The 25,218-nt window shown below is 44.8% G+C and overlaps 2 protein-coding genes across 2 annotated transcripts in view; one reads left to right on the forward strand and one right to left on the reverse strand.

Moving 5' to 3' along the window:
• The window catches only part of CPN1 (carboxypeptidase N subunit 1), a 68,492-nt gene extending 57,756 nt beyond the window's left edge, over positions 1 to 10,736 (reverse strand). Inside the window, exon 1 of the mRNA XM_030202937.1 lies at positions 10,319 to 10,736. Coding sequence (XP_030058797.1) covers positions 10,319 to 10,541 — 223 coding nt within the window. The 5' untranslated portion in view covers positions 10,542 to 10,736. The remainder of the gene's footprint in view (positions 1 to 10,318) is intronic.
• Positions 1 to 25,218, forward strand: part of ALDH18A1 (aldehyde dehydrogenase 18 family member A1) — a 948,333-nt gene that overhangs the window by 533,355 nt on the left and 389,760 nt on the right. The window lies entirely within an intron of this gene.

Here is a 25,218-nt window from a genome sequence, read left to right on the forward strand (position 1 = left end):
GATTGGAAGAGGGAGCTGCTTCTATTTTTTCAGGAGGGGGATTCTTTATGTGAGACCTGGCTAAATATTGGCTGGGACCCACATAAGCTCTGGCTGCTAGCACCTGAGGAATTAACCCCACATATTCAATGCCAGTGGCCAGACATGGCCTGGCATTGAATATCTGTAGCTAATTTAGCCAGCAATGGTCAGTGTCTTAAAAAAAAACACACTGATCACTGCTGGCTGAATATCGACCCCAATAAGACTAATTCAAAGTCAGTGTGTGAAATAGTAAGTGGACCACTAGTCTGCTTAACACAATTAATTAGGGAGTCTTTTACAAAGTATCAGTAAGCCCAATGTGGGCTTACCAAACGCTAAATTGGGACTACCACCGGCCCTACGCGGCTGCCAGTGGTAGTTCTGCCCCGAGCATACGCCATTTCCGGGGGAAAAAGAAAACCCCTGGAAATGGCTTGCGTGGCGGTAACCACTCGCTGCCCGGTTACCGCCGGATTACTGCAGGAGTCCTTATCACCACCTCAGTGGGTGGCGGTAAGGGCTCCCAGCCGCATGGCCACATTGTAAGAGTTCTCTTACTGTATGGCCATGTTTGTCCGGGGGCTTTTTACCTGCTGCGGTAAAAAGAGCCCTGGCGTGTGGGAAAAACATCCTCGTCGCTGGCACAGGCCCTTTTTCCCACAGCTTGGTAAAAGGACCCCATAATTAATTAGAATTGTTGGAATTTATTGTATTTTACATGCATTGCCTGTCACCTATTATTTCTCTGTGATTACTCTGTGACCTCTGATGTGAATTACTTAGAGAGGTCACACAGCTATGCAACTTCCTGTGGGGGTTAGACACATCAGATGCAGCACATGGAGCACATGGAGCTCATGATCTCTCCTAACCTGAGAGGATCTATGGTGGTGTGAGCATCCATTACCATCTAAGCACATGGAAGGAGCTGATAAGACAAATGTATAGTAATATGTATATATAAGCCTGTCTGATTATAATCTAACTACAAACTGTGAGTAAACAGATGTTTTGTTACTTCAACTTTAAAGTGACTCAGCAGTGAATTATTCAGGGGTGAATGAGAGAGAGATGAAGAAAGAAATTAACATTTCTAAAGCTGAAGCTGTGTGTACTAAAATCTGCTAATTATTTACTACAAATAATCCAACAAAAGGGTTATGGGCCCAGGGTCCAGGAATTGAAAAAGAAGAGAAATATTACCAGGCAGAAAAAAAGGCCACATTTTTCTCTTAAGTTTTAAAGGAAAGATTCAGTCTGTCTCTCTCTCCCCCCACACAGCAGACAGAAGGCTAAGAAAATGGCTGAGGGAAGAAATTCACCATTTTTCTATTCTCTCAAGGTGCCTAGATTAACTGAGTTTAATTATCAGCAGTGGGAACTAAGATTCATATGTCTCCTTCGAGCAAAAGGATTACATATATGCTTAGACCAAGACAGAACAGCTGAAAATATGGCTGAATGGGACAATGCAAACTATTATGTGAAGTGCATGCTTTTGGAAGCTCTCTCAGAGAAACAAGCCATATTAGTGGAGGGAAAAGATACACCAAAGGACATTTTATATAAACTGAGAACTATGTATGCAACTACATATGCAAAGCAGCAACCAATTTGGTTGGCAGAGTTGAATGAAACCAAATTAAGGGATAAAAGTAAATGTAATGATCACATTATGCATCTTATGTCTTCATTTCAAAAGTTAGAACTTTCTGGAATTCCCATGTGTGATGCATTGAAAGAGCATTTCTTTTTACCTCACTATCAAAGAAGTTTGATGTTTTTAGGTCTGTAAATGAGGCCATTGAAGGGCAATCTTTTGAACAGGCAACATCAAAACTAAGGCAGGAATGCATAATAAATGATTCTGAGGAGATGTGTTCTCAAAGCAAGTCAGAGAGAAATGAAACAAATTTCTTGGCAAAGAACAGAGGAAGGCGGAGCTATGGGAAAACTCCACCCAAGGGCAAGCTGATTTGCTACTCATGTGGAAAGGAGGGACATGTATCTAAATGGTGTAAGGAAACACAAAACACTCCCTCTAACTCACCTAAGCCAATGGAACTAAAGAATTTTCAAACCAGGAAATGTATGAAGGACAAAGATAAACACAAGGGCTTTCTAATGACAGAAAAATCTTTGACTATGGTAAATAATAATTCAAATGAAAGTACTTGGATTTTGGATTCGGGGAGCACATGCCATTTAACCAATTGTAAGGATTTCTTTCAGGAAATGTGTCCAGAGGAAGGTATTCTTAAAACTGCAAACGCAGGGACTGCTAAGATCCAAGCAAAAGGTATTGGATTCTTAAAATGCAAAGTGTCTAATGAAGTTAAAGAAATTCCTGTAAGTGATGTCTTGTATATTCCCCAAGCAGTTTGCAATATGCTTAGTGTATCTACATTAGATAAGAAGGGATTTGTGATTCATTTTGAAAACAGTAAGTGCACAATCTCTAAAAATGATGAAGTGTATGCTGAAGCTTTTATGCATAATGATGTTTATAAGCTGAACATTTCAGGTGAAGCCTCACATATGGCGCAAGTAAGGAAGAATGATGGTAAATGTAGTCTGGAAATCTGGCACCGCCGCCTGGGACATCGTGATTCTAAGGTGATCCAGGATCTTTACAGTAAGCAACTAGCCACCGGCATTCAGATAAGTGCAGATGCTGGTAAAATGGAGAAATGCATAGACTGTGTTACTCAAAAAGGTGTAAGACCCTCATTTCCTGCATACACAGGAAATAGGAGTAATAAAGTGCTGGACTTAATACACAGTGACTTATGTGGACCGTTTAATATCCCATCATTGGGAAATAACAGATTTGTGCTAATATTCTTGGATGATTTCTCTAGATATTGTGTGGCCTATTTGCTGAAAGAGAAAAGTCAAGTCACAGACATGCTGAAGAAATACGTAGCCATGGTGAGCAACAAATTTGAAAGAAAACCAAAGGTTCTTCAGACCGACAATGGTGGTGAGTTCACTTCACAAAGCATGCGCACATTTCTAGAACAAGAAGGCATTCAGCATATCACAACAGTAGCTTATACACCAGAGCAAAATTCTGTTGCAGAGAGAAAATTTAGGTCACTTGTGGAAATGACCAGATGTATGCTGTCAGATAGCAATCTCCCTAAAAGACTATGGGGGGAAGCCATTCTCACAGCAGTGTACCTACAAAACAGAATGCCAACTAAGGCGCGGAGCGCACACCACATGAGACATGGCATGGTAGGAAGCCAAACCTGTCACACATAAGAACATTTGGAAGTACAGCATATGCTCATATACCAAAACAAAGAAGGCATAAGCTGGATTCCACAACAGAAAGGGGCATTTTAGTTGGATATACTCCAGGACACAAAGGATATAGAATTTTGAATCTGAAAACTGGCATTGTTGGCATAAGACATGTTACATATTTTGATGAAAACAAAAGGGTTGATAAAGGCTGGATTATCCCAGATGAGCCTTATCATCCAGAATATGAAACTAGAACCATAATAGACATGCCAGTGTATATAAATGCCATACCAAGGCAGATGTCTGAAAGCAACTCACCTGTATCTAACGAGGAACAGGCAGAGGAAGCAGACACAGAAAGGATCATTGAAGAAGACAGTACAGTTGGAGAAGGGGAATCAATTGGAGAAGAACTCTCAGATTTAGAGGATGCGGAAAGGTCAGACCAACCTGTTGTCAGACGCTCATCCAGGGAAAACAAAGGTGTTCCACCCCCAAGACTGTCTTACTTAACAAAGTCAGCAGAAGCTCAAGAGCCCTTAACATGGGATGAGATTGAGAAAATGCCAGCAGAAGAAGCTGCTGAATGGCATAAAGCTGCACAAGAAGAAATTGATGCATTGGATAAAAATAATACTTGGATTCTTACAAAATTACCTCCTGGCAAGAAAGCTATAGGATGCAAATGGGTATTCAAGTTAAAAAGGAATGCACAAGGAAAAGTGGAAAGGTATAAAGCCAGATTAGTGGCAAAGGGATATCTTCAAAAATATGGAGAAGATTTGATGAAGTGTTTGCACCTGTAGTGAAACACACGACAATCAGAACACTTCTGAGCATTGCAGTCTCAAAAGGCATGCAAGTCAACCACATTGATGTGAAAACAGCATTTCTTCACGGAGATATAACTGAAGACTTGTACATGGAACAACCAACAGGTTTCATAAATACAAAACAAAGACAGCTAGTGTGTAAATTAAACAAAGGTCTTTATGGATTAAAGCAAAGTGCAAAATGTTGGAATGAAAAATTGCATGAAATATTGACAAATTTAGGATTTAAGCAAGGTGAAGCAGATAAATGCTTGTACACTAGGTGCACAAATGGACAATATGCATACATTTTAGCTTTTGTTGATGATCTGCTCATTGCAAGCGAAAGTGAGCAAGAGTACAAGGGCATTGTAAAGTGTTTAAACCAGAATGTTGAGATAAAAGAACTTGGTAATGTGTCATACTATCTTGGTATAGAAATTGAGAAACAAAATGATGGTTCTTATCTTCTAAGCCAGAAGCAGAAAATAAATGAGCTTATTGAAAGTTTAGGTATGCAAGATGCCCAAGTTGTAAGCACTCCCATGATCACTGATTTTCTGAAGGATGAAACAGTAAGAGAACCTTTACCAGATAACATCCAATATAGATCAGCCATAGGTAAGCTTTTATATCTAGCTACCACATACAGGGCTGATATAGCAAATGCAGTAGGAATTTTGAGCAGAAGGGTCAGCTCACCTACCAAATCAGATTGGACTGCAGTTAAAAGGATGGTAAGGTATTTAAAGGGTACCATTGATTGTAAATTAAAGATTTCAGCCAATAGTAATCCAAAACTAACATGTTACTGTGATTCAGATTGGGCAGGGGATCATTCTGATTATAAATCCACAAGTGGATATGTGTTTATGTATGGAAATGTACAAATTTCATGGGCCAGTCATAAACAAAGTATTGTGAGTCTGTCTTCTACAGAAGCTGAATATGTGGCTGTATCGGAAGCGTGCAGAGAACTGATGTGGATTGAAAAACTTATGCTGGATTTTGGTATAGCTGAACAGAGACCAATCCAGATAATGGAAGATAATCAGAGCTGCATCCGACTGTCACAGAATGACAAGGTTCAGTCACGCACCAAGCACATCGCAACGAAATACCACAACGTGCGAGAGTTGGCAAAAGAAGGGGTCATCAGTCTACACTATTGTCACACCAGTGAGATGACAGCTGACATCATGACCAAACCGTTACCCAGAGAACATTTTGTGAATCTGCGTATAAAGCTTGGACTTTGTATGAATAAATAATTGCATGACAGTTATGCATGAGAAGGGGTTTGTTGGAATTTATTGTATTTTACATGCATTGCCTGTCACCTATTATTTCTCTGTGATTACTCTGTGACCTCTGATGTGAATTACTTAGAGAGGTCACACAGCTATGCAACTTCCTGTGGGGGTTAGACACATCAGATGCAGCACATGGAGCACATGGAGCTCATGATCTCTCCTAACCTGAGAGGATCTATGGTGGTGTGAGCATCCATTACCATCTAAGCACATGGAAGGAGCTGATAAGACAAATGTATAGTAATATGTATATATAAGCCTGTCTGATTATAATCTAACTACAAACTGTGAGTAAACAGATGTTTTGTTACTTCAACTTTAAAGTGACTCAGCAGTGAATTATTCAGGGGTGAATGAGAGAGAGATGAAGAAAGAAATTAACATTTCTAAAGCTGAAGCTGTGTGTACTAAAATCTGCTAATTATTTACTACAAATAATCCAACAAGAATCAGATAGGTAACACGTAAACCAGCGTACAGAGTAAATCTACACAACTGAGGTTGGACATTCTGTCATACATAAAGGTCCAATAGTGTTTGCATTTGGTCTTCACCATAAAATTAGCGGGCACTCACTGAGCCACAATCAAATGAAAGGGTCAAAAACACAAACAGGAGGAAACCTCTAACAAATTCATCAGGAACCAAGGGGAAGTAGAGGATGACATTTTTACCAGTTCTGGTGCAAGTTTTTATGGTTCACCATCTGGTTTTAATTGTGACCCCCAAGGCAGGCGGCTGCATCCGCTGAAACATGGCCCGTGTCAGGTCCACATTCTGGTGCTCTCATTAAAGAACCTCTAAGTTTTACCTCCCTGTCTAGTCATCATTTTTGTCATCTTCTACTTCCCCTTGGTGCCTACAATCAGGGTGGCTGATGCTCATCTTTCTGGACTGGGTTACAAGACCATTTCTAAACATTTCTGCTCCATCTATCCACTGTCAGACAATCTACAAATAAAACAAGTTAAGGACTACAGTGACACTATTCAGAAACAGTTCTCCTGCCAGGATCACCCCAAGAGCAAACTGGAAAATTATCTATGAAGTTACGAAGAACGCCAGACTAACATCCAAACAACTGAAGGACTCTCTCACTGCAGCTGACATGAGGGTTCATGTGTCAACTAACCATTAGGAAAAAGTGAACAGGGAATCATATACATTTGGAAGATAGCTGGAAGGAACTCACTGCTCTCTAAAACGAACATTGCTGCTCACCTCAGGTTCATCAAAGATCATCTGAATGACCTACAAGGCTTCTGGAATGTTCTCTGGACAGATGAATCAAAAATAAGTACATAAGCATTGCCATACAGGGATGGACAGAAGGCTCATCAAGACCAGTATCCTGTTTCCAACAGTGACCAATCCAGGTCACAAGTACCTGGCAGGGTCCTAAAACAGTAGAACAGATTTTATGCTACTTATCCCAGGAATAAGCAGTGGATTTTCACAAGTTCATCTTAATAATAGTTTATGGAATTTTCTTTTAGGAATATGTCCAAAACTGGAGGGGCGGAGTGGATGGATATGATTGAGGTCTATACAGTGGCGTACCAAGGTGGGGGCGGTCCGCCCCGGGTGCACGCCACTGGGGGGTGCCGCGGCGCGCGCCTGTCAGCTGAGTTCGCTAACTTCGCTAACAGGTTACTTCCTGTTCCAGCCGGGGCAGAGGGAGCTGCAGCGAAGTTAGCGAAGTCAGCAAACTCAGCTGACAGGTGCGCGCTGCGGCACCCCCCCCCAGCGGCGTGCACCCGGGGGAGTCATTTCGCCGGGGGGGGGAGGTGTCATTTCGCCGGGGGGGGGGGGGGCACTGCACCCGGGGGGGGGGGGGCGCATCAGCGATCCGCCGCGGGTGTCATGCAGGCTAGGATCGCCACTGGGGCTATAAAACCCTGCCAGAAGATGTGGTAACAGTGGTTAGCATATCTGGGTTTAAAAAAGGTTTGGACAAGTTCCTGGAGGAAAAATCCATAGTTTGTTATTGAGAAGGACATGGGGAAGCCATTGCTTGCCCTGAGATTGGTAGCATGAAATGTTGCTACTAATTTGGGTTTCTGCCAGGTACTTGTGACTTGGATTGGCCACTGTTGGAAGCTGGATACTGGGCTAGATGGACCATTGTTCTAACCCAGTATGGCTAGTCTTATGTTCTTTTTAAAACCCAGCTAGGCTAACTGCTTTTACCACATTCTCTGGCAACAAATATCAGAGTTTCATTACATATTGCATGAAGAAATATTTTTTTCTGACTTGTTTTAACTTTACTACTCAGTAATTTTATTGCTTGCCCTCTAGTTCTTGTGTTTTAGGTAGGAGAAAACAAGCAATTGACATCTACTCATTCCACTCTACTCAGTATTTGATAGATCTGATATCGTATCTCTCATTCTCTTATCTTTTCTCCAAACTGAAGAGCCCTAGCCTCTTTAGTTTTTTCTCATAGGGAAGTCATCCTGTCCCCTTTGTCATTTTTGTTGCTCTTCTCTGAAACCTTTCAGTCAGAATAACAAGCGTTTTGTTTGGAAGGCAGTATTTAGTTTTCACCTAAGTAACAACCTCATCTTCTCAAGTATAGTGGTGGAGGTATCGTGGTATGCTTTGCTCCACTGGAACCTGGACAGTTTGCCATCAGAAAACAGAGATTAATGGAACCGTGTATTGCTGCTAGTCCATACATCTGTGAGCCAAAGATGAGATGAAAGTGGGTTATGCAGCAAGACATCCATAAATTTTAAGTAAATTTACTACAAAGTGAATGAAGAAGTGATTTCCTGCCAAGTCAAAATTTGACCTGAACCCTACTGAGAAGTTGCGGTAAGACCTGAATAAAGTCCTAAAATAATCATGGTGTTGAAAGAGCTCTGCATCAGGTTTTGATTTAGACAACTGCCTAGAGCATAAAATTCTCAACTACCCAAGGCCATAAAGGGGTCTTCTTCATTTACTTTAGGATCATCCACCAAGAGGCACCTTCATGACACTGACCCAACACCCCCACCCCTATTTTCCAGTCTTCAGGTGGCTCACCTTGACTCTTCCAGGTCCAGTGGTGGATCCCTACCTCACCTTCTGATGCTGCCTATTGGCACAGAAGTCTTAAACCTGGACCTTTACTGTATGGAAGAATGGGCCAAGATTCCTCAAGGGAAATGTAAGAAACTAATTAATGGTTACAAGAAATGTTTAGTGAAAGTTATTCTGACTGATACTCTGCTGGTGGCAGTCAGCATTTTTTAAACCTTGACAGTCGCTGGCTATGTTAGCCCTGGATATTCAGTGCCAGGTGATATGTAGGCACCGGAACTGTATATCCAGGGTTAAGTTTTGCTATCCTGGCCACTGAACCTTATGTGGGTTCTGGCCAATATTCTGTCGGGGCCTGTATAGGACTGAGGTAGTGCTGCGAGGCTGCTGCGAGAGGTTGCGGCAGCCATGTGCAGGATGTTGGTGCTAGGGGCAGGAACGAGCGGGTTCACTCCTGTCCCATTGCCCCCTCTAGATGACAAAATTAACCCCTTAGTGTTGAATAACAAAAAAAATCAAAATATTGTCTGACTTACATAGAGGCATATTTTCAAAGCACTTAGCCTTCCAAAGTTCCATAGTAACATAGTAACATAGTAGATGACGGCAGAAAAAGACCTGCACGGTCCATCCAGTCTGCCCAACAAGATAAACTCATATGTGCTACATTTTGTGTATACCTTACCTTGATTTGTACCTGTCCTTTTCAGGGCACAGACCGTATAAGTCTGCCCAGCACTATCCCCGCCTCCCAACCACCAGCCCCGCCTCCCACCACCGGTTCTGGCACAGACCGTATAAGTCTGCCCAGCACCATCCCCGCCTCCCAACCACCAGTCCCGCCTCCCACCACCGGCTCTGGCACAGACTGTATAAGTCTGCCCAGCACCATCCCCGCCTCCCGCCACCGGCTCTGCCACCCAATCTCGGCTAAGCTCCTTAGGATCCATTCCTTCTGAACAGGATTCCTTTATGTTTATCCCACGCATGTTTGAATTCCGTTACCGTTTTCATTTCCACCACCTCCCGCGGGAGGGCATTCCAAGCATCCACTACTCTCTCTGTGAAAAAATACTTCCTGACATTTTTCTTGAGTCTGCCCCCCTTCAATCTCATTTCATGTCCTCTCGTTCTACCGCCTTCGCATCTCCGGAAAAGGTTCGTTTTCGGATTAATACCTATTGCATGGGGTTATCTTCTCTTATCAAAGTTTAGATTAGGATCTAATCATGGTTAGAGTATAAATTGTGCTTGAAGACAGACAATCGTAGGGGGTTCAGAAACTATTTGTTAGCACTGTACCTCAAGTATCCCTGTAAACTATTTTTAGTTCAGAATAACCTCAACCTGATGTGTGGTGTGCATTTTCATTGCTTGAGGATTTGGCCAGAGGTTTTCCCCACAAGCCTGAGAGCTGGAAAAACTAACTTCCTCTGTTGCAGAGAAAGAACCTCATGAACATGGGTTGGAGCCCCTGCAACAGCTAACCAGAGTAGCAGAGCTGCATGTGTGTTCATTGTGCAAATCATGAAACTGAGACTGGATTGGGCTTTTGAAGCCCAGATTTGGTAACCCCTTCTTATCCAATACACAAACTGTTTTTCCAAAATAGTTCTTATACCTTTGCAAACTGCTCTGTAATGTGGAACGGGCTTTACTGGTATATACGCCTGTTTTAACAACATAGAAAGATCCTGAATTCTTAGAAGTAGCTAGAATATTTGCTTTTTAAATAAGTGACTGGGATGTCATCTGTTTAGGTGCCTTGTTACCTTTTCCAAATCCAAAACATTTCCCAAGCCCCTCAGGAGGAATGTGAAAGGAATGCTGATTGGCTTCTTATCTATCAATCTCAATGCCAGCAGCAGATCTAGAGTCTGTACTTACAGGGTTCATGGATTCCAGGGTTGTCACTGAACTCCAGGACATAGAGATGTCTCCCTTGGGTGCTTTGGCCGATACTGTAAATCCTAGTGATGTACGGACACTCATTTTGCACATTATAGAGAGCTCGTACCAAATCTTCGTAGTTATGGTGGTAAAAATTTACAGAAGCTGTCACTTCAAACAAAAAGAAGAAATTTACAAGAAACCTCATCCTCTCTGCCATCCCTTCTAGTCTGAAGTAAAAGGGTTTCTGCTCACATGCAGAGGAACACAGAGCCCTTGTCTGCCTTCCTGTTAGGTAACTAAAGCCTGTACTGTGAGTAGCTTGCGCCAGTTTCACAACCCAAGTGCCAGCCCACTGCAGCCCCCCCCCCCCCCCCCCCCCCGAAGGATCAGAGTTTGAAAATGTGCTGTGAATGCTTCTTCTGCCCCCTTCTCCCTGTCTACCCCCTCCAAAGGATTTCTAACCTGAAATGTAACAGTCCTGTCTCCTCCCCCTCCCTCAGGATCTGGTGTTGCCCCACAAATTTGAACATACTTCAGTTCATTTATTAACTGGACTGTAAACAGACCCTTCCTGGCTGTCCAGTAACCATTTCAATCTAGGAAAGCTTTACACCAGAAGCTATTACTAATTTGACCTAAGAGCCTTGGACCATTCTCTGGTTGGATAGAACATTCCAAGTTAATAACAATGGCTTCATAATTTGTAGAGGAACCAGAAAGCTAGGTGTGATTGTTACTTTCACTGGCTTTTCCCCCTTTTCATTGTCTTCTTTCTGGACTTTGCAATGAAAGTTCCATGTAAATGTGATATTAGGGAGGGCCTGTTTGTGTTTTCTAAAGTAAATACTGGACAGCCAAGGGAAGAGGGGGACCAAGTTCATCTCAGTGTATGTTTGCATTCAGGCTGGGGCTTCCTATACTTTGATTAACCAATTTGAAAGCTAGAACTGAGATGGCAATGATTGCATATCATCAACAATTGTTTAGAAATAACTAAGGGGCCCTTTTACTAAGCCACGTAAGCGTCTATGCGTGCGAATGCACGCCAAAATGCGCTTACCGCCCAATAACCACATGGCTCTTGTGGTAATTTTATTTTTGGTGCACATCCGATACGTGCGTCTGAAAAATATTTTTTATTTTTGGGCGAGAGTAATGGACGCGCGCCAAGTGGCATTTGATGTGCTTAGGTCATTACCGCCCGGATTCTTTACCGCTGGCAGTAAGGTCTCAGACCCAAAATAGACGGGCGGTAATTTTGATTTTGCTGCACGTCCATTTTCAGCAAAAAAAAAAAAAAAAGCGGCCTTTTTTACAGGCACGCTAATAAATGGATCGGCGCGCCCAAAACCTGCGCCTACACTACTGCGAGCCATTTTTCAGTGCACCTTAGTTCCTTGACATCATTCTGTTATGTACAGCACGTGGCTGATGAGCTGTAAAATAGTGCATATTCTTGCAACTGGGCTGGAAAAACATAAGTCACATGAATGGTAAGTGAGATGACAATTTGGCCTAGTTTAGAATGTCAGTGCTGCGGTTAGTGTATGTTCCAGCACTTATATGCTATTTATTATAGTTGGCACTTACAATTCCGTCTGACCTCATTATGGTGGGTTTCTCAGAAAGTGCATTTAAAAAGCATGACCGGTAAATCTGATAGGTAAACTCACGGTTTTGGGAAGAACTGCTGATAGCATCTATTGGAACCAAAGTGACCATGTTGGAAAACAAGAAGAAATCCCTTCTCTTCGGGTTATTGCAGGGCAGGCTAGGTAACTGCCTTGGGCCACAGCTTCTGGTGTGGAGGAGTAGCCTAGTGGTTAGTGCAGCAGACTTTGATCCTGGGGAACTGGGTTTGATTCCCACTGCAGCTCCTTGTGACTGTGAGCAAGTCACTTAACCCTCCATTGCCCCGGGTACAAAATAAGTACCTGTATATATGTAAACTGCTTTGCAGTGGTGTAGGAAGGGGGGGGCGGTGGGGCGGTTCGCCCCGGGTGCACGCCGCTGGGGGGGTGTCGGCTCTGCTGCCCCGGAACAGGTTACTTCCTGTTCCAGGGCAGAGAGAGCAGGGAACCAGCGGAGCTGACGCAGCTCCCAGCGACGTGCACTCGGGGCGGAGTGGCCCTCCCGCCCGTCCCCTTTGGTAAGAATGCGCTCTGGGGGGTGCGTGCTTCGGGGGGTGTATGTGCGCACACCGAGGGGGAGGGTGCGCCATGCTGCACCCGGGGGGGGGGGGGTGCGCAGCGGCGAACCACCCCGGGTGTCAGCCGCCCTCACTATGGCACTGCTGCTTTGAATGTAGTTGCAAAATACCACAGAAAGGCGGTATATCAAGTCCCATTTCCCTTTCCCTTTCTGAAGGACATAGAGGAAATGCAAGTCAGTGGAAAATAATACATCCTAACACCCATGCAAACTCAAAAAGAATCATCAGCAGGTACTTTTACCCACAGGGAGGGGAAAAAGTTTGGGGAAAATTGTCCTCCTATAAAACCTTTAAAAGGGGTAGAGCCGTGTTAGTCTGGTGTAAGAAGAGGCAAGAAGGAACTTACAGGAACCCTTTTACTTACCTGAGGTAAACACTTACACATGCTCACCACAGGTTAAAATGCACTACCACGAGTTGCGCTCAGGCGTCCCATCGTAGTTTTGGAATTGGTACGTGCTACCCATGTGCTAAAACATAAACCCTCCTGTTTACTAAGCCGCGCTAGCGGCTGCTGTGCGCTAATGCCGACATAGTACTACTACTACTACTATTTAGCATTTCTATAGCGCTACAAGGCATACGCAGCGCTGCACAAACATAGAAGAAAGACAGTCCCTGCTCAAAGAGCTTACAATCTAATAGACAAAAAATAAATAAAGTGGAGGCGAGTGGTTACAAGTGGTTACGAGTCAAAAGCAATGTAAAGAGGTGGGCTTTCAGTCTAGATTTAAAGGTGGCCAAGGATGGGGCAAGACGTAGGGGCTCAGGAAGTTTATTCCAGGCGTAGGGTGCAGCGAGACAGAAGGCGCGAAGTCTGGAGTTGGCAGTAGTGGAGAAGGGAACAGATAAGAAGGATTTATCCATGGAGCGGAGTGCACGGGAAGGGGTGTAGGGAAGGACGAGTGTGGAGAGATACTGGGGAGCACCAAAGTGAATACATTTATAGGTTAGCAGAAGAAGTTTGAACAGGATGCAAAAACGGATAGGGAGCCAGTGAAGGGTCTTGAGGAGAGGGGTAGTATGAGTAAAGCGACCCTGGCGGAAGATGAGACGGGCAGCAGAGTTTTGAACCGACTGGAGAGGGGAGAGGTGACTAAGTGGGAGGCCAGCAAGAAGCAGATTGCAGTAGTCTAAACGAGAGGTGACAAGGGTGTGGATGAGGGTTTTGGTAGAGTGCTCGGAAAGAAAGGGGCGGATTTTACGGATGTTGTAAAGAAAGAAACGACAGGTCTTGGCGGTCTGCTGGATATGAGCAGAGAAGGAGAGAGAAGAGTCAAAGATGACCCCAAGGTTTCGAGCTGAGGAGACAGGGAGAATGAGAGAGCCATCAACAGAAATAGAAATAGAAAGAAACGACAGGTCTTGGCGGTCTGCTGGATATGAGCAGAGAAGGAGAGAGAAGAGTCAAAGTTGACCCCAAGGTTTCGAGCTGAGGAGACAGGGAGAATGAGAGAGCCATCAACAGAAATAGAAAATGGGGGGAGCGGGGAGGTGGGTTTGGGGGGGAAAATGAGAAGCTCGGTTTTGGTCATATTTAATTTCAGGTGGCGTTGAGACATCCAGGCAGCAATGTCAGACAAGCACGCTGAAACTTTGGTTTGGATGCAAGGTGAGATATCAGGGGTAGAAAGGTAGATTTGGGTGTCATCAGCATAGAGATGGTAGGAAAAGCCATGGGATGAGATTAATGAACCAAGGGAAGAAGTGTAGATAGAAAAGAGGAGGGGACCAAGAACAGAACCCTGAGGTACACCGACAGGCAGAGGGATAGAAGTAGAAGAGGATCCACCAGAGTGAACACTAAATGTGCGGAGGGAGAGGTAGGAAGAGAACCAGGAAAGGACAGAGCCCTGGAATCCAAGTGAGGACAGGGTATCGAGAAGTATGCTGTGATCGACAGTGTCAAAAGCAGCGGAAAGATCAAGAAGAATGAGGATGGAATATTGACCTCTGGATTTAGCTAGTAATAGGTCATTGGAGACTTTAGTAAGCGCAGTTTCGGTTGAGTGGAGAGGGCGAAAACCAGATTGTAATGGGTCAAGAATAGCATGTGAGGAGAGAAAATCAAGGCAGCGGCGGTGAACAGCACGCTCAAGTAATTTGGAGAGAAAAGGAAGGAGGGAGATGGGTCGGTAATTAGAGGGACAAGTAGGGTCAAGTGAAGGCTTCTTAAGGAGAGGTGTGACCACAGCATGTTTAAAGGCAGCAGGGACAGTCGCAGTGGAAAGTGAGAGGTTGAGAATGTGACAGATAAAAGGAATAAGAGTAGGAGAGATGGCATTAAGAAGGTGGGTGGGAATGGGATCAGAGGAACAGGTGGTACATTTTGAGGAAGAAAGGAGAAGTGTAGTTTCCTCAATAGTAACTTCAGGAAAGGAGGAAATGTCATTATATACTGCTTAGACCTAAGCAGTTTACAGTTTAATTTTTCAGGTACTGGGTCTGCCCCTAGTGGGCTCACAATCTAAGTAGTACATTGTACTACTGATGTACCTGGAGCTGCAGAGGGAATTGAACCTGGTTCCCCAGGATCTCAACTCACTGCCGCCGCATCAGGCAGCAGCGGGAATTTAATCCAGTTCCTCAGGTCCGCTGCACCCCGTTACACTAACCATTAGGCCGCACGGCTTAGTAAACAGTAGGGAAATGTTATTTTTTAGTGCTGGGGGCAGAGAGTGGGTGTACCTATGCTAATCGGTTAAACACGCTCTCGCTACCAAGGACCCACAAATTGCCGCCTGTACTGCCAGCGCAGAAACGTCAAAAGAATTCTTTAGCAAAGATTCTATACGACGGTCCTGGGGATCTCGCAGAGCGGTACCTCCATCTAACTCACTGATCTCTCCTCCTTCCATGTACTTGATTGTTTTTGCCGGATTACTGTATGCCTTTTTTTCAGACCGATGTAAGCCACATTGGGCCTGCCCGTGGGTGGGAAAATGTGGGATATAAATGCTATAAATAAATATGCCATGAGCTGATTAGTGTAGGATTAGCGCGTGAGTTCATACTGCCTACAAAATAGGTGGCAGTAAGGGCTCACGAGCTAATGGCCATGCATTAATAGACAAATTAGCATGTGGCCGTTATCAGAAAATAGAAAAATCTGCCTTTTACCAGCAGCACTAAAATTGGCCTCCGCATGCGGGTAAGTCCCGTGCCGGGGTTACCACAGGCCACTTAGTGCTGCTTGGTTAAACGGCCCCTTAGAGTCTAACCAATTTAGGGATCCTTTTAGTAAACACCAAAAATGGTCTAACACAGGATGAGCTAAAACATCATAGGTTAGTTTTTGCATTTGCGCGTAATAACCACACATTAAATTTTTTTTTTTTTTAGGGGGCATTACAGGGGTGCTCATTCCTGCACTAACCACTTAATGCATCTACATTATCTCACACTAACTGGTTAGTGCACGAATAACGTGGGAGCTCTTACTGCCTAGAAAATAGGTGGCAGTAATTTTTAAAAAATGACCACATGGTAATGGACACCACAACAAAAAAACAAAAGGTAAAGGAATCCCCGGATGCCGAATAGCCATGCAGTGGTCTTGTGCCGTACAGCCCTGGTGGAAGGGAAAGAGCAGCTGTGCTGTGGTTTGTCCCTACAGTTACAGGGTGAGGGAAAAAAAAAATAGAGTTGGCTGTTTTCTCAGCAACCGCTTGGAATTTCAACATGAAATTTTACAACTTTGTTGATACTATCTATGTTTATGTGATGAGTGGAATGAGAGTATCTTTAAACACAGCAAAGTTACAGACTTCTTTGCATGACCACCAAGTGATTTTCACACATTCAAAAATGTTTGTACTTTAAAACTACCATTATGGTACCAGCTTATTGTTAATGATGTCATAGTGATGTAGACTGTTGTAAATAGCAATTTGAATTTGAATAATTTGTATTTGATAATATGATAATTTACAGATAATTTCTTTAAAAACATTGGATCGGAATGGCAATCATGGGCAAGGTGTCGGTAGTGGACAAAAAGAGAATCCAGACACTGCATGAATAAGGTTTTGGAGCAAAGGCGATAGCGGCTGTGTATCAGCTCAAGAACTGAAAGAAAACTTGTTGGCATGACTGCAACATTCTGACACGTTGTTCATTGTATTGTTTGAATTACATTATTTTATTGTGTTTTAGCTTGAATATTTTTTTAACGAGCAAAAATCACTAGGTACTAACTCTAAAATGTCAGTAACATCAATATAGCTTAAGATAATTAAATGCTGTTTAATAGGAAAATGTAAGTATGATTAAATAAAACTGCAAAAAACCTGTAAGAGGCTACTTTTTTTTTTTTTTTTTTTGCCTCACCCTGTATTTTGTAAGGATGTGATTCTCAAGCACTACAACTGGAAAGCATTGCTGGGGGAAGGGGAGAGGAGAGAGACATTTCGTTGCATCAAATGGTTTACATTAGCTAGAACATGGACCTGTCATGAAGTATTAATCAGCAGACTCCCTGAAGTTAGTATAACCCCTAATTCAAATAGAAATGAATGGAGGCTGTTATGCACGTTTATTTTACTGCAGCGCAGTGCTGATTTTGCCAGATCATGTCATTTTGCTGACCTGTATCTTCCTGAACTGTGGCATGTTCCTTCCTTTTCTCCAGTGCAGCAGAAGTGGATGGTAAAGGCTGCCATTGACCCAGACACAGTACCTTTTCAGACAATCACCATTACTGCAGCATATCCACAAGTGAATCTAGCAAGGGGAGGTCCGGCAGTATAAACATAAGGATAGCCATACTGGGTCAGACCAGTGGTCCATCTAGCCCAGTGTCCTGCTTCCAGCAATGGCCAATTCAGATCATGAGTACCTAGCAGAAACCCAGGGGGCAGACCATTCGGGCAACTGGGCAGTGCCTGAGGGCTCAGAGGCTCTCCCCCCACCACCACCACCACCACCACCACCACACACTACAGCCCCCCCCCCCAAGCCTCAGTGGGCCCTTCCTGGTCCCACCTTGAAGGGCCCTGGTGGTCTAGTGGCCTCTGCAGGGACAGGAAAGAACAACAACACTCTTTCCTGCCCTCTGCCGCTATTCCGCCCTTGGCGGGCTGGAGGTGGACTTAGGGCATAACATCAACTTAGCTGGTTAGTGTTGATTTTCATAACTGGCTAAGTAACTGCATAAAGCTTGGACAGCAAAACAGCTTCCGGGTCAGCAGACATATCTGGATATTCAGTGCTGAGAGCGGCACATGCCCCGTATTAAATATCCAGCAAAACAGCTTCTGGGTCAGCAGACATATCCGGATATTCAATGCTGAGAGCCGGGGGAGATGTAGTGGAATTGGAGAAGGTTCAAGGACGTGCGACCAAAATGATAAAGGGGATGGAATGCCTCTCGTATGAGGAAAGGCTAAAGAGGTTAGGGCTGTTCAGCTTGGAAAAGAGACGGATGAGGGGAGATATGATTTAGGTCTACAAAATCCTGAGTGGTGTTGAACGAGTAGAAGTAAATCGATTTTTTTGCTCGTTCTAAAAGTATAAAGACTAGGGGAAACTCAAGGAAGTTTCATGGAAATAGTTTTTCATTCAACGAATAGTTATGCTCTGGAACTCTTTGCTGGAGGATGTGGTGGCAGCGATTGGCGTGTCTGGGTTTGAAGGGGTTTGGACAAGTTCCTGGAAGAAAAGCCCATAGTCTGCTATTGAGACAGACATGGAAAGCAACTGCTTGCCCTACGATTTAGAGCATGGAATGTTGCCATGGTTTGGGTTTCTGCCAGGTCCTTGTGACCTGGCTTGACCACTGTTGGAAACAGGATACTGGGCTAGATGGGTCATTGGTCTGACCCAGTATGGCTACTCTTATGTTCTTATGCATATGTCCCAGTATTGAGTATCCAGAAAAACAGCTTCCGGGTCAGCAGACATATCCGGATATTCAGTGCTGAGAGCCGCACATGTCCCGGTATTGAGTATTCAGCAAAACAGCTTCTGGGTCAGCAGTCATATCCAGATATTTAGTGCTGAGAAGTATGCATGCATGTTCCATACGAGCCTCCAAGATGTCCGTTATGGTCCAGTGTCCCCAGACGTCAGATATCAGCTTTGGCTCCCTTCTGGGTCTGGGTTCCTTGTTCTGGCCCTGAGTTCTAGTGGCAGTGGGTTTCATAGCACAATAATACAACACACAGATGTGGCATGGAAAAAGGTATTTTATATAAAACTAGTAAAAAAGGCCCGTTTCCGAAACCAATGAAACGGGCGCTAGCATGTGGCTTTTTTTGTGTGTGTGTGTATGTGTCACAGAGTTATTTTGTGTGTGTGTGTGTGAGGGTGCGGTGTGTGTGCAGGTTGTTGATGTGTGTCTTTTTTTGTTTTGTTTTTTGCTTGGGGGTTGGGGGATGTGCTGTGCTGTCCTTGGTCGCTGTTTGCTGCTGGCTAGGTTGCGGGTAATCCTTCCAGCTGGGCCGCAGCTGGGCCGCAGCTTGTCCTGTGCGCCCACGTCCCTGTTGGTGACGGGCACGTTGTTTTCCGGCTCCTCTGACTCCATGTCAAGCGATCCCAAATATAGCCTGTGCTATAGGCCCCTCTGGCACTCTTCAGTACTGGCATTAGGCATTAAAAAAATTCTCCACCCCCCCCCCCCCCGGTCTATTTTTGCACATACCCACAGCAGAAATATTCTTCTCTCGTTTCAGCGGTGGTTCTGTGCTCTCCGTGCTGCACAAATAATGAGCCATTCGGCTGGGGAATGCTCCTCCCTTATTGTCACATAGTTTCCTCTGATTGGTCCGTCTTACATTGCCTAGTGTTACCTGGGAACGGTGTTGTGATGGTTCTTTGTGTTTCAGAATGTTGAGGGTGTTTTTTCTGATTGGTCCGTCATGCGAGGGCGGGGCAGAGAGACATGGTCAGTGTTGTGGCTTCACCACCATGAATCCATGAACCCTTCAGTGTATGACTGAGTGACTTCAGAACGTTGTCTTCAGAACGTTGAGGGTGAGTTTTATTATAGTAGACTAGTAAAAAAAGGCCCGTTTCTGGAGCAAATAAAATGGGCGCTAGCAAGGTTTTCCTCCCCAACCCCCCCTACCCCTTCGTCGTTGTGAAGCCACTGACGCCATTGCTCCGCCCTCGACGTCATCATGTTTGACGCGAGGGAGGGCCCAGAGACTTGGTGATTTCGGTGGCTTCACCACCACGAACCCTTCATGAAGGAAGTGACGTCAGTGGCTTGGCTTCAGTGACGTCAGTGTCTTCAGAACGTTGAGGATGAGTTTTATTATATAGATTAGGCAAGGCAGAAAGGTATTGCAGCTGGTTCTGTGGGTCTGAGAGTCTGCCTCTTTCTGATTCTTTGAGTGTCTGTCAGTGAATGAATGTCTGTCTTTCTGTTGGGGGCTGAAGGAAGGGGGGTGTCTGGGTGTATGTGTGTGGGTGTGTCCCCTTGTCAGTGAGTGTGAATGTGTCTTTTTATATCCCTGAACACCCTTTTTCCAGCATTTTCCTATGTACTCATTTAGTTTGTTTGAGCTGATGTCTCCTGATTACCCAAGAGGTGTGGATTCCTTTGAAAGTCCACTAATTAGAGTCAGTTGGTCTGGCCTCCTATTGTTGTGCTGAGCATTGGTTCTGATATATTTTGTTGCTCTAAAGCCCAGGTGTTAAAACATGTAAACCAGTGGCGTAGCCAGACTGCCAGTTTTGGATGGGCCTGAACCTAAAGTGGGTGGGCACAAAATTTTCTCTCTACCCCCCTTCCCCAGCAAAATGTAGTCACACTAATCAGATGCATTTGTAACACAGGGGTAAAGTGCTGCTTTTCAGTGCATCAGGTTTCAGAAAATAATTTATTTAATAGCCTAACACCCTTTTCAATGAGCTTTCAGTGGCCAAAACCTCCTGCCTCAGGTCAGTATAATGCTGTTATGGTATCCTCTCCTGACCTAAGGAAGGAAGTATTGGTCTCTGAAACTTTATTAACACAGGTACCATATTACTTTATCCTAAATTAAAAATAATTTTCTTTACCTTTGTTGTATGGCCATTTACTTTTTTCTCATTGTGTTCCTCCCAGGTCTAAGGTCTGCTTTCCTTCGTCTTTCTCTTGCCAGGGTTTCCTGTCCATTCGTCACATATGGCTTTCCATCTTTTCCTCACCCTTGTTCTCCACATGCCCCTTCCTCTTATTCTCCAGTCTTTCCCTACTCTGTCCTCTCCCTCTTTCCATCCAGCAGCTCCCCTCTTTCTCTCCCCATCCTTCCAGTGTCTCCACTCTTTCTTTTGCATCCAGCGTCTCCTTTTTCTCCCTACCCTTCCATCCAGTGTCTTCCCTCTTTCTCTCCTTATCCTTCCACTCATCTACCCTCTCTCCTGATCCTTCCATCTAGTGTCTCTATCTCCCCTCTCCTTCTATCCAGTGTCTATCTCTCTACCCTTTTCTGTTCAGTCTCCTCCCTCTCTCCACATCCTTCTAGTTTCTCCGCTTTTTCTCTGCATCCTTTCATCCATCTCCCCTCTTTCTCTCCCTATTCTCCCATGTCCAGCAGCTCTCTCCCCACTAGTCCCTTCTTCCTCTTCTTCCCTTGTGCAGCAGCTCTCCAGCCCCTTCCTCCTCTCCCTCCCATGTCCAGTAGCTCTCTCCCTTCCAGCCAGTCCCTTCCTCTCCCTCCCATGTCCCAGCAGCTTTCTCCCTTCCCTCCAGTCCCTTCTTCCTCTCCCTCCCATGTCCCAGTAGCTCTCTCCTTTCCCTCCAGTCCCTTCTTCCTCTCCCTCCCATGTCCAGTAGCTCTCTCCCTTCCAACCAACCAGCACCTGTCCCTTCCCACTCTCCATTCAGTAACTGTCTCTTCCAAATCTTCCTCCTCCCCTTCTTTCTGACTCTTTCTTTCAGGATCCCATCCAGCCCCTCTCTTCCTCCTTCCAACCAGCACGTGTCTCTTCCCTTTCTCACTCTGACCCTCCTATCCAGCTCCTGTCCCCTCTGCCATCTTCCCCTTTCCTTCCAGCATCTGACCTCTTTCCCTTCCCCTCCCTCTGACACCCCACTGCTGCTAATGCTCCATCTTAAGCACCTCGCGTCTGCTGCTCTGTCTGCCCTGCTCTGCCTGCACTCAGCTGTAAGCGATTTGCTCGTCAGCCCTTCCTTCACCGTGTCCCCCCCTCGCGGAAATAGGAAGTTACATCAGAGGGCGGGACACGGTGAAGGAAGGGCCGATGAGCAAATCGCTTTACAGCTGCAGCAGCGCAGAGCAGGGTAGAGAGAGCAGCTAACGTGAGGCGCTTCACCGTCCGATTCGTCTTTTAAGGTTGGGTTCCGGGTGGTCTGCTCCTCCTTGACGGAGCTGCGACGCTGGCGGGGCGGATCGCCCCGCCTTGGTACGACAATGTTGGGGCGGACCTGGAGGGAAAGTGGGTGGGCCTGGGCCCGTCCAGGCCCACCCGTGGCTACGCCCCTGATGTAAACTACGCCCAAAGGGGTAGGACACATCTTGTCTATCTGTATTCATATCATCAGAGGGGGGAAGAGGTCTGAGATGCTTGCAAAATCTCCCAGATGCCTTTAGCTGACATTCTGAGTAGGCCTTGCAGCCTCAGTTAGGCTAACTATCAGGTTAGGCTCTGAACTGATGCTGACATGGGTCAGCAGACATATCCGAATATTCAATGGTGAGAGCCCTGCATGCCCCAGTATTGAATATCCAGCAAAACAGCTTCCGGTTCAGCAGACATATCCGGATATTTAATGTCAGGAGCTGCACATCCCCCACATTAATAATCAGGGTTAGTACATCCTGCAGTTGGAAGTACTAACCCTCTTCTATCCACTGCGGGTTGAATATCAACCTCATAAATTCATAAGAATTGTCAAACTGGGTCAGACTAAAACATTCCTCAAACACAATATACTGTTTCCAACAGTGGCCAATCCAGGTCACAAGTACCTGGCTTTCTCTAAGTCTACTGATTAATAACGGTTTATGGATTTTTCCTCCAGGAACTTGTCCAGATCTTTTTTAAACTGAGCTACAATAAAAGTTTTTATCACGACCTCCAGTAACAAAGTCCAGAGATTCACAGTGCATTGAGCGAAAAAAAGATATTTTCTCTGATTGTTTTAAATGTGGTCTATCCCTTACTCTTTGTAGTTTTTGAAAGAGTAAACAATCAATTTGCATTTGACTATTCCACTCATGATTTTAGAGGCCTCTACTACATTTCCCCTCAGCCAAATTATTATTATTATTAGGATTTATTTACTGCCTTTTTGAAGGAATTCACTCAAGGCGGTGTACAGTAAGAATAAATCAAACATGAGCAATAGGCAATTACAGAGGTAAGAATATTCAAATAACAATACAAAGTAAGGCATGGAGGGGCATAATTGAATGGGGCGCCCAAGTTTTCCTGAGGGCGTCCTCACAGGACATCTCGGCGAAGGGGCGGCGAAACCCATATTATCGAAACAAGTTGGGCGACCATCTTTCATTTCGATGTTACGGTCGGGGACGCCCAAATCTCAACATTTAGGTTGACCTTAGAGATGGTTGTCCCTAGAGATGGTCATCCCCGATTTTTGGTGATAATGGAACCCGAGGACGCACATCTCAGAAACAACCAAATCCAAGCCCTTTGGTCGTGAGAGGAGCCAGCATTCATAGTGCACTGGTCCCCCTCACATGCTGGGACACCAACCGGGCACCCTAGGGGTGGACTTTAGAAAAAGCTCCCAGGTGCATATCTCCCTTACTTTGTGTGCTGAGCCCCCCAAAACCCCACTCCCCACAACTCTACACCATTACCATAGCCCTTAGGGATGAAGGGGGCACCTAGATGTGGGTACAGTGGGTTTGTGGTGGGTTTTGGAGGGCTCACATTTACTACCACAAGTTTAACAGGTATGGGGGAATGGGCCTGGGTCCGCCTGCCTGATGTGCACTGCAGTACCCACTAATACTGCTCCAGGGACCTGCATACTGCTGTCATGAAGCTGGGTATGATATTTGAGGCTGGCATAGAGGCTGGAAAAAATATTTAAAACTTTATTTAGGGTGGGAGGGGGTTAGTGACCACTGGGGGAGTAGTGGGAGGTCATCCCCGATTCCCTCCGGTGGTCATCTGGTCATTTAGGGCACATTTTTGTGGCTTGGTCGTAAAAAAAAAAAAAGGACCAAGTAAAGGCGGCCAAGTGTTTGTCAGGGACGCCCTTCTTTTTTCCATTATCGGCCGAGGACGCCCATGTGTTAAGTATGCCTCAGTCCCGCTTTCGCTATGCTTCCGACACGCCCCTAGGAACTCTGGTCATCCCTGTGATGGAAAGCAGTTGAGGGCACCCAAATTGTCTTTCGATTATGATGATTTGGGCGATCCTGGGAGAAGGACGCCCATCTCCCGATTTCTGTCAAAAGATGGGCGCCCTTCTCTTTCGAAAATGAGCCCAATAATATACTATTTACAATGTCAACACAATACATAATAGAACATTTTAATTGACAAGGGTATAAGCAAAGATGGAACATATAGATAGGTAAGAGAGTAAGAAGAGTTAGTGAGTAAGGTGACTAATTTAAGGTAGGATTGGATAAACATTTCCTGCTACAGTATGTGCAGTCTGTGTCACTCCTTGTGTATGTGAGTGAGACTAACAAGTTAGTTACTTCTTCTTTTAAAGGCCTGGTTGAAGAGCCAAGCTTTCACCTGCTTCCTGAAGTAGATATAGTCTTGTGTTAAGTGCAGCCTTTCAGGCAGTGCATTCCAGAGTGTGGGGGCTACTCCGGAGAAGGCTCGCTTGTGGGTATCACATCATCGTGTAATGTCTTTTGGAGAGGGTGTGGTTAATGATAGCCCTTGAGAAGACCTTAGTGTCCTTGGCGGTGTGTAGAGGGTCATCCTGTTCTTCAAGTACTCGGGGCCATTTCCTTTTTAAGGGCCTTGAAGATCAGACATAGAGTTTTAAATTTAGCCCTGTATTGTACTGGTAGCCAATGAAGTTTTTGTAAATATGGTGTGATGTGGTCACATCGCTTGCAACCTTCTAAGAGTCTTGCTGCTGCATTCTGAATCAATTGAAGCTGGTGCAGGCTCTTTGTAGTCAGACCGTTGTATAGTGCATTGCAGTAATCCAGTCTTGATGTTATCATGGCACGCACAACTGGGATAAGATTTACTTTCTCGATGTAAGGAGAGAGGCAGCGTAGCTGTCGCAAATAGTAGAAGCAATTTTTGAAGGTTGCTTGGATTTGGGGAATCAGAGTAAGTGTTGAATCTAACTGTATTCCAAGGTTCCTGACTTGTGATTTGAGGGGGAGTTCGTACGTCCCAAAAGAGATTTTGATGTCAGGTATGTATCCACTTGTATGAATTGAACAACCACTTCAACCTTTTCCCACAGCAGGGGAGCCATTTCATCCTTTTTGGTTGCTCTTCTCTGTACCTTTTCTAGTGTCAAATTTGTTTTTTTTCGTATTGTTATAGGGAAGAAGAGATAGCCTTTTGTACACATAAAATAAAGTAAAAAGTGTGACTAAGCACGTATTTGAATTTATGATAACTGAATCAAGTACTTTTTTTTTTTACTGAGATCCTAGCAGTCCTGCAGAGCCAAATATTCTTCACTTAACATACATGAGATGTACTTAACATACAGGAGCCCCTACGCCAAGCCCCCTCCCTGCCCATCTTCAAGTCTTTGCTTAAAACCCACCTCTTC

This window comes from Microcaecilia unicolor, chromosome 5 (assembly GCF_901765095.1).
Source record: "Microcaecilia unicolor chromosome 5, aMicUni1.1, whole genome shotgun sequence".
Classification (NCBI taxonomy): Eukaryota; Metazoa; Chordata; class Amphibia; order Gymnophiona; family Siphonopidae; genus Microcaecilia; species Microcaecilia unicolor.